Here is a 9135-nt window from a genome sequence, read left to right on the forward strand (position 1 = left end):
CCTCGAACTTTTGGTCCTTCTGACGTCACCTCCTGAGAGCTGGGGTTTCAAGTGTGTGCCACCATATTCGTTTCCAAATTAGATTTTTTTCTTTAAATTAAGAAAAAAAATTATTGTGTGTGTTTGTTTTTGTGAGTGCAAGTGTCTGTAACTGACTTCCTCTACTCACATGGAGAATCTGGAGTTACCAGTTATGGTGAGTTGCACGGATGCTGGGAACTGAACTCAAGGTAAGCAACTGTGAAAACATTAGGAAGGAAACTGCCGAGCCATCTCTTCAGCCCCCAATGTGTCCTTTATTGTTTATTTTTTCCAGACAGAGTTTCTCTGTGTAGTCCTGACTATCCTGTAACTCGATTGGTTGGCTAGGCTGGCCTCAAAGGCCTCTGAGTGCTGGGATTAAGGGCATGCGCCACCACACTTGGCTTGCAAAGTGTCTTTCGGATGAATTAGTCAACCGATGGGCGAAATGCGAAACTGAGTCAGTAGGAGACCGCACAACAATCCTGAAATCTTACCTAGGCAGTTTGCACTGCAAATGTACGTCACACACTCAAGGCTGGGTTGAGGGAAAAGGAGAGTTCTTTGTTTACAAGTTCTTTATTTCACTCACGTTTCCGGTCATTCGATACACAAATATAGCTGACTCCGCCTACTCTTGCTACCCACTCACCTGGCAGCTGGCCTGGAAGCGTAGCCTCGGGAGGGGTTGTGCGTCTGCAGGTCGGCGTGCGGGCAGGTCGGGCGCATGCGCAGTAGCTAGAGTCGAGTTCGCGGGAAGCCGAGGCCTTGCTCGCTTATGATTGGCTGTCGCGGTAGGCTCACCCACCGAGGCGCAACTCTGCATGCTCATTGGGCGAGCCCATCGAGGCCTGACGCGGTTTAGGGGCGAGGTTGGGGAGGCGGGAAACGACCAGGCTAGCGCAGGGTTGCGCTGTACTCTCTGGTGTTGTGTGGAGCGGTTCGGAAATGGCGGTGCAGCCTAAGGAGACGCTGCAGTTGGAGGGCGCGGCCGAGGTCGGCTTCGTGCGCTTCTTTGAGGGCATGCCGGAGAAGCCGAGCACGACGGTGCGCCTCTTCGATCGCGGCGACTTTTACACCACGCACGGCGAGGATGCGCTGCTGGCGGCCCGTGAGGTGTTCAAGACCCAGGGCGTGATCAAGTACATGGGGCCGGCAGGTGAGGGCAGCCGCGGCGGCGGAACCGGCTCGGGGCCGGAGCGCGACGAGCAGCTTTGCAGCGCCGGGCCGGAAACCTGGGAACATCTTGCAGCGGGGCAGTGGCGCTGCTCCCCCGCGCCCGAGAGGTGTCTCCAGGGGCCACGCGTTTAGCGTATTGTTTTGATTCGCATCCAAACAGTGGGCTGGTCTTGTCTAGACTCAGTAGAGCTCGTGACAATACACCGCCAGTCCAGGCTGCCCTCGAACACCCGATCCTCGAGTTTCAGCCTCTCAAGTTGATAGAATTAAAGTCTTGTGTCACCCTGCGTAGCTCTAAATCTGTAACAGCCCGTAGTCTATAGGAGTGAGGAGTGGAGGGCACTTTGGGAGATTCCTTTAGGGCACCCTCATTTACCAAAATAATGATTTTTTTTTTTTTTGTTTTTGGGTTTTGTTTGTTTGTTTGAAACCGTCCCGCTTTTGAACCTATAATGAAGGGTAGTGTTGCCAAGTGGTCAAGACCTGGGATCTGTCCTGGAGCTGAACTGCCCGGGTTTCAGTTGCTGAGTGCGGTTGAGCTAGTTGGAAGGCTGGCTGTCCTCAGCATTCATTTTTCCTTTGACACCTGGCTCTCACCACTCAGCATCATCTTTCCCTAAAAGGCTTCAGATCTCATTTGTGGCCTAGGCCTAATTTGATCACCATAATCACACCACCCTCCCCATTACTTTCTCTTTCAATTACAATGAATGCCCATTCTAGCATACTTTGGAGTTGTGAGTTCTAATTCTTATGCTGTTATATGCAAATGGAATGTTACAGACTAGAGATAGCTCTATCCTGTTTCTGCCTGGCCTGTGCTGGGTGAGTCTGCTGCCTCCACATCCAGTTCTTTTTTTTTGGTTCCCTGGCTGTCCTGGAACTCACTCTGTAGACCAGGCTGGCCTCGAACTCAGAAATCCGCCTGCCTCTGCCTCCCAAGTGCTAGGATTAAAGGCGTGCGCCACCACCGCCGGGCTCACATTGTTTTTGTTTGACAGCTATTTCTTATTTTGAGTTAGAGAGAAAGACAGACATACAGACACACACATACAAGAAATCTTGTGTCCATTATTACTCTTCTTTCCCAGACTTCCCAGCCCTTGCCAGTAGTTTATATTCCTTCTTTAGATATTCTGGGATGTAACATGTAAATGGCGTCACATTCATTCTTTGTTTCAAGGCTTATCTGTGATATCAGCATTTCATTCCTTTTGGTTGCTAAATAATTGTATGGATTTCCCACATTTAACTTAGCTCTTTGTTAGTGGAATTTGTTTTGGCTTGGTTTTATTTTTTTTTTATTTTTTTATTTTTTTTAAGATTTATTTATTTTATTTATATGAGTACACTGTAGCTGTCTTCAGACATACCAGAAGAATGCATTGGATCCCATTACGGATGGTTGTGAGCCACCATGTGGTTGCTGGGAATTGAACTCAGGACCTCTAGAAGAGCAATCAGTGCTCTTAACCGCTGAGCCATCTCTCCAGCCCCCGGCTTGGTTTTATTTTTGAGATCGGTCTCTGTTTATCCTTGGCTGACCCGTCTTAGAGCCACACCCTTGGGGCTGCAGGCTTTCACCACTGCGCCCAGCTGAGCTTGTTACTTGAACCTACACTTCCGTTTGCATTTGTACCCATTCTTCCCAACAGTGCAGTGAACTGTAAGCTCTTTGCAGCTTTCTGGATCCCATCCCGTGGGCTTAGTTAGGATTGTGTTGATTTTCCATAGTTCTCTGGAGCTCTCATCTGGTATCCCTTTACTGACATGTTACTGGCTTGATTGTGATCATGTATTCTAAGGCCCAGTGATTAGGGAAAGCCTCCTGCCTCAGCCTCCCAGGTTCAAATGCTGGAATTCTGTATGTGTATCATCATATTACAGGATCTAACCCAATTCTTTTATGTCTCTCTACCTGGCACAATTGAATGCAAATAGGGGTTATACATCATTCTCGAGACTTTTGTACAAACGTGAGTATATTCCTTTTGTGGAGCATGGGTAGGTTTCAATTCTGATGGTTTGTTTCACAGCAGAAAAATCCTATTCTCTTTTTATAGGTTGGTTCTTCAGGAACTGTATACACAGACAAGGCCCTCAGGTGCTTGTCCTCAAGTGTGCACTGCCTCTCAGTGTGTCACACATACTCTGCCTTCTAGAGAAATGGCTTCTTCAGAGGATAACCAGCAAGCTTTTTTTGAGATGTGGTCTCTATGGTGAAGCACAGGATGGCCTCTGGCTTCAGATCTGTGCCTCAGCCTTCCTGGTGGGCACCACTTTGCCTGGGAAGTCTGTGTGTTTCTGTGATGCTAGGATTAGAGCAGGAAATTCTCCTCATTGACCTCTTCACTCACGTGTCTTAGACATCAACACATTTAACAATGAGTTCCTGTTAGTAAAAAGATCAGGAAACGCTTCTCTGGGTTCTAGCTAGTAGCGGGTAGATACCACTGCTGTGTACTATAGTTAGGTATAAGAACAGTGAAGCCAGGCATAGTGGCGAATACCTTTAGTCCAGCACAGGGCCAGGCAGAATCTGTAAGCTCAAGGTCAGCCTGGTCTACATAGAGTTTAGGACAGCCAGAGCTATATAGAAAAACCCTGTCTCATCACCCCCCCCCCCCAAAGCCCCTCTCCAAACTGAAAAACATTAGCTACAAAACCTGATGAGCTTCTTGTAAATCTGAGGCCTTTGTGAAGTGGTGGGCCTTTACTGTAGCGCTTCAGCAGCCCTGTCCCAACTGGATGCTTCTGGACATGCTGTGGATTGTTCAGCTGCTGTCCCAGAATTAATCCAGACCATCTTCCCTCACCATAATATTTTTGCCAAACAAGACTTTGCATTTTAGTTTCTAAATTGAGAGCTAACATATTTTTATTTATTTATTTATTTATTTATTTGTTTGCTTTTCAGACCGTGTCTTGGTGTCTTAGTGCCTTGTCTTGGCTTGGAACTTATCATGACTCACAGAGATCCACCTGCCTCTCTGTTTTCCCAGTGTTAGGGCATTCTCCCTCAGACTAGCCTCTTAGACATTTAGGTACTGGATTTTATTATATGTGTGTGTTTTGTCTGCGTGTCTATGCATCATGTGTATGCCTGGTGCCCGAGGAGGCCAGAGGAGAGCATCAGATTTCTTGGAATTAGAGTTAAAAATAGTTGTAAGAAGCCATGTGGGTGCTGGGAAAATCGAGTCTTTATTACAGTGGGTGGTGTGGTGATTTTATTTGTGTTGCATGTGCATGTGTGTATGTGTGTGTGTTTATGTGTGTATAGAAAGATTTATTTTATGAGTATGAATATCTTGTCTGCATGCTTGTCTGCACTGTGTGCATGAATCTAGAAGAGCGCTTTGGATTCCCTGGAACTGAAATACTTAGTTTCCGCTAAGACAGGGTCTCATCCTTGATACTGCTTACATTTTGAAGATTAAATAATTCATTTATTGTGGGAAGCTGTTTTGTTCTAATCATGTTAATAGCTTCCTGCTCCTGTCCACTAGATTTCAAAGTGCTGTTGGTCCCTTGTGACAGTCTACATGTCTCCCCAAATAGTTCATGTTCCTCCAGAGGAGCAGAATCATTCCCAGTTGAGATACTGATGAGAAAATTTGAATTTTTTTTTAAAAAAATGTATGTATATGGCTGTTTTGTCTGCATGTATGTATGTGTATCATGTTTGTGCCTGGTGCCCACAAAGGCCAGAAGAGATCCCGTAAGACCAGACCTACAGATGGTTGTGAGCTACCATGTGGGTGCTGGGAATTGAGCTTAGGACCTCTGCAAGAGCAGCCAGTGTTCTTAACCACTCAGCCATCTCTCCAGCCCCTAAAACCTCTTGTTTTATTATGGCGGGGTTTTTTTTTTGGTGTGTATGTGTGTGAAATAGTCTGGCTGTGTAGCCCTGCCTCCTGTCCGGGACCTGGACATGGATCTGGTCTAAACCACTTTGGCCTTTTCACTCACAGAGGTGTTCTTTGACTGCAAAAGACATCTAGCTTCCTGAGAATTCTGTTGACTGTAGGAAAGTAGATTACACATAACCACAGGAGGGAGGCAGTCTGGCAGTTTATTAAAATCACACATGTGATCGAATTTGGTTTTAGAATCTTTTCATGTTGTGCATTGGGAGCCTGGAGCCTTTACAGGGTTCTTTGTGAATCATGGCAATGTTGAAGAGATTGGCTAGATCACTAGACATATTTCCCAGTACACAGAAGCCGGTTCTGTAAGGTAGGAGCAAGCTCCGCGGAGACGCGGAGCAGTGTGTGTGCTGTGTGAGTATATAGAGGGAAATGTAATGTCTTACGAATGCCAGCGAGGGTAGACTGACATTCTCGCCTGTGACCCGGGTGAGCTGCCGGGTAGCGTGACTCTGGAGTTCTGTGAGTGGAGCATGATTAGGTGTTGTGTTGTGTTGTGTTGCTGAGAAGACAACCCAGGATGTCCTACCTGCTGGGAAAGTGCCTTAGTGCTGAGCACAGCCCCAGCCCTGCACAGTTTCCTTCTCAGGACCTCCTAAGTCCTTTGTAAATGTACTTTGTTTTTGTGTTTTCGAGACAGGATTTCTCTGTGTAGCACTGGCCATCCTGGAAACTCAGTCTGTAGACCAGGCTGGCCTTGAACTCAGAAATCGACTGCCTCTGCCTCCTGAGTACTAGGATTAAAGCAGTGCACCACCACTGCCCAGCAAAAGAATTTGCTTTTTTTGTTTTGTTTTGTTTGTTTGTTTGTTTGCTTGCTTGTTTTGTTTTTTCCTGAGACAGGATTTCTCTTTGTAACATCGTTAGCTGTCCTGGAAATCATAGATTCTCCTTGCCTCTGCCTCCAGAGGGCCACCACACCCATCTAGGAAATTTATTTTTATTCATCTCTTTTGTGTGTTATGTGTATGGGTGAGCACAGTGCAATAGGTATGCAGGAATCAGGTCTTCCTTCTACCGTAAGGGTCCTAGTGATTGAACTCAAATTACCAAGCTTTAACTCATACAGTTATTGATAACTCCATGCTTACTTGTTTTGAGACCATATCTTGCTATTTAGTCCAGGCTGCCCTCAAACTCCTTGTGATCTGAAGTTATCCCCCTATCTCAGACTTCCAAGTGGCTAGAGCTGCGGATATATTCCATTGTGCATACTAAGTGTTTGCTCATCCAGCAGTTTGTTGAAAGGTTGACTTGCTGAAGGATTGGGCTAATCTGTGAAGTGGCTGAGCATGCATTACCTCAGACCCTCATCCTTAAGACTTCACTTTGTTTGTTTGTTGTTTATTTCAGGGACAAAGACACTGCAAAGTGTTGTGCTTAGCAAGATGAATTTCGAGTCTTTTGTGAAAGATCTTCTTCTGGTTCATCAGTATCGAGTTGAGGTTTATAAGAATAAAGCTGGAAATAAGACGTCTAAGGAGAACGATTGGTATTTGGCATTTAAGGTGATTATCTTCCTTTTGAATGTTTGTTTTACAAAATTAAATTCAATGCATGTTTTACTATATTAACTAGGTTGTGATAGCAAAATGCTTTAAGAAATTTTGATATAGTGTTGGGTTTTTAAAAGCTATAGTTTAATCACAATTTAGAAATTCAGTAGTCTTTATAAAATGTTTCTAAACACACTGAACCTTGTCTCTCACTGTTCCTAAGAATACCAAGCTTCGTCGGGGGGCGGTGGGGGCGCACACCTTTAATCCCAGCACTTGGGAGCCAGAGGCAGGCGGATTTCTGAGTTCAAGGGCAGCCTGGACTATACAGAGAAACCCTGTCTCGAAAAACAAAACAAACAAGAAAAGATTAGTTTTATTTATTTTTTTAATTAAAAAATTACTTTTTTGTCTACTAGGTCGCATGTCTGTCTATGCAGCACTTTTGAGCCTGTTGCTGGAGGGAGGAGGACAGGGGAGAGGGCCTTGAGTCCCTCGGGATAAGAGTTACAGTTGTGAGTGAGGACAGGGGAGAGGGCCTTGAGTCCCTCAGGATAAGAGTTACAATTGTGAGTGTTCTGGGAGCTAGGTTCTGGAAGAGCACCCAGTGTTCTTAATCTCTGTGGTATCTTTCCAGCCTCTGGTTTTTTATTTTTAGTTTTTTTTTTTTTTTTTTTGAGACAAGGTCTCACTGTGTCCTCAGTGCAGGATGGCCTAGGATTCTTAGCAATCCTTGGAAAATGGCTGGCTTGGTGTGCAGGTGGTGCATGCCTTTGTCCCAGCACTTGGGAGGCAGAGGCAGGCTGATCTAAACAAGCCTGGTCTACAGATGGTCTATAGCTTCCCAATTTGAGAGATTAAAGGAATCCCTCAATTTTTTTTTCCTTGGAATGGGCTCAGTCTGGTGTCACTGATTATCCTGCCTCTGCTTCTCCTGTGCTGTTGTGCTTTGAGAAATTGTTCTGCCATACCTGCCTTCGCCTTTTCTATGTCTGAAGTATGTCAGACAGGTTTTATTGTCCCTAATGTCTCATTTATAAGAACATTGGAGACTTTGTGCACATTTCTTAGTCCACACCTTTAATGAATGATGTAGAGTCATACAAGCCTGGAGGATGCTTTGGTTTTTGAGGTGGCATCTTCCTGTGGACCAGGCTGGCCTTGATTGGACTCTGTCATTCTGCCTCAGTCTCTCCTGTGCTTGGAATCTTGAAAATCAGTTTGGTAGAATAATTTCTCTGTATGTTCCTGGCTGTCCTGGAACTCATTTTGTGGACCAAGCTGGCCTCAAACTCAGAGATCACATGCATCATCACCACCCGGCGGCAGAATGGCTTTTAGATGTGCCTAAGTGTTACAAAAGCAACCACAGCCAGGCATGGTGATGTGTGTCTGTAATCCTAGCGCTCAGAAAGCTACAGTAGCACACCGTCATTATCCTTGTTTGGTTAAGCTTCAAGAGAAGCCTGTGTCTGTAGAAATTAGTATCAGCAAAAGGAAGAGAGGGTCTTTATAGCACATGTAATAATAATTGAAAATACACTAACCGGCATGTTGTTATAAGAAAATACAAAATTGGGGCTGGAGAGGTAGCGCAGGAGTTAAGAGCACTGACTGCTCTTCCAGCAACCACATGTTGGCTCACCAACCATCTGTAATGGGATCTGATGCGCTCCTCTAGTGTGTCTGAAGACAGCTGCAGTGTACTCATATAAATAAATAAATAAATAAATAAATAATCTTTAAAAAATACAAGATTGATCAAGTTTGGATAATTATTCACTTGCAAAATTTAAGTATGTTCAATATTTCTTAAAACCTTTTTGTTTTTGCCTAGGCTTCTCCCGGCAATCTTTCTCAGTTTGAAGACATCCTGTTTGGTAACAATGACATGTCAGCTTCCATTGGCATTATGGGTATTAAAATGTCCATGGTTGATGGTCAAAGACAGGTTGGAGTTGGGTATGTGGATTCCATCCAGAGAAAGCTAGGATTGTGTGAGTTCCCTGATAATGATCAGTTCTCCAATGTCGAGGCTCTTCTGATTCAGATTGGACCAAAGGAATGTGTTTTACCAGGAGGAGAGACTGCTGGAGACATGGGGAAACTGAGGCAGGTAAGGGAGTTCAGTCTAGGAACATCCTTAACCAAAAATACTCCTCCCCCTGTATTTACTCGAACCTAGGACTTCTAGAATGCTAGGCAAGTGCTCTACCACAGAGCTGTGGTTCCAGCTGATGATGCTTTTCGTTATGGGGGAGGGGAACCAATCAGTTTTAATTTAATTAAAATAATGGCTTATTTTGAGGACAGTCTTGATTTTTAAGTTTGAAAGAAACTTGGCATTCTTTTTTTTTTTGTTGTTGTTGTTGTTGTCGTTGTTTTTTGAGACAGGGTTTCTCTGTGTAGCCCTGGCTGTCCTGGAACTCACTGTGTAGACCAGGCTAGCCTCAAACTCATGAACTCAGAAATCCGCGTGCCTCTGCCTCCCAAGTGCTGGGATTAAAGGCGTG

The 9135-nt window shown here is 45.0% G+C and overlaps 1 protein-coding gene across 2 annotated transcripts in view; it reads left to right on the forward strand.

Annotated features, from left to right (window-relative positions):
- The first annotated feature begins 213 nt into the window (after nt 1–213).
- Msh2 (mutS homolog 2) overlaps nt 214–9135 on the forward strand; it is a 56893-nt gene continuing 47971 nt past the window's right edge. Inside the window, exons 1-3 of one of the 2 annotated variants that reach the window (XM_028765108.1) lie at nt 214–230; nt 6480–6634; nt 8460–8738. In XM_028765108.1, the coding sequence (XP_028620941.1) occupies nt 6515–6634; nt 8460–8738 (399 nt within the window). In that variant the 5' untranslated portion in view covers nt 214–230; nt 6480–6514. Of the gene's footprint in view, nt 231–913; nt 1181–6479; nt 6635–8459; nt 8739–9135 lie in introns of those variants that run through there. The other variant, XM_028765107.1, reaches the window with a different exon arrangement.

Source organism: Grammomys surdaster, unplaced genomic scaffold (assembly GCF_004785775.1).
Source record: "Grammomys surdaster isolate TR1022 unplaced genomic scaffold, NIH_TR_1.0 149, whole genome shotgun sequence".
NCBI lineage: Eukaryota > Metazoa > Chordata > Mammalia > Rodentia > Muridae > Grammomys > Grammomys surdaster.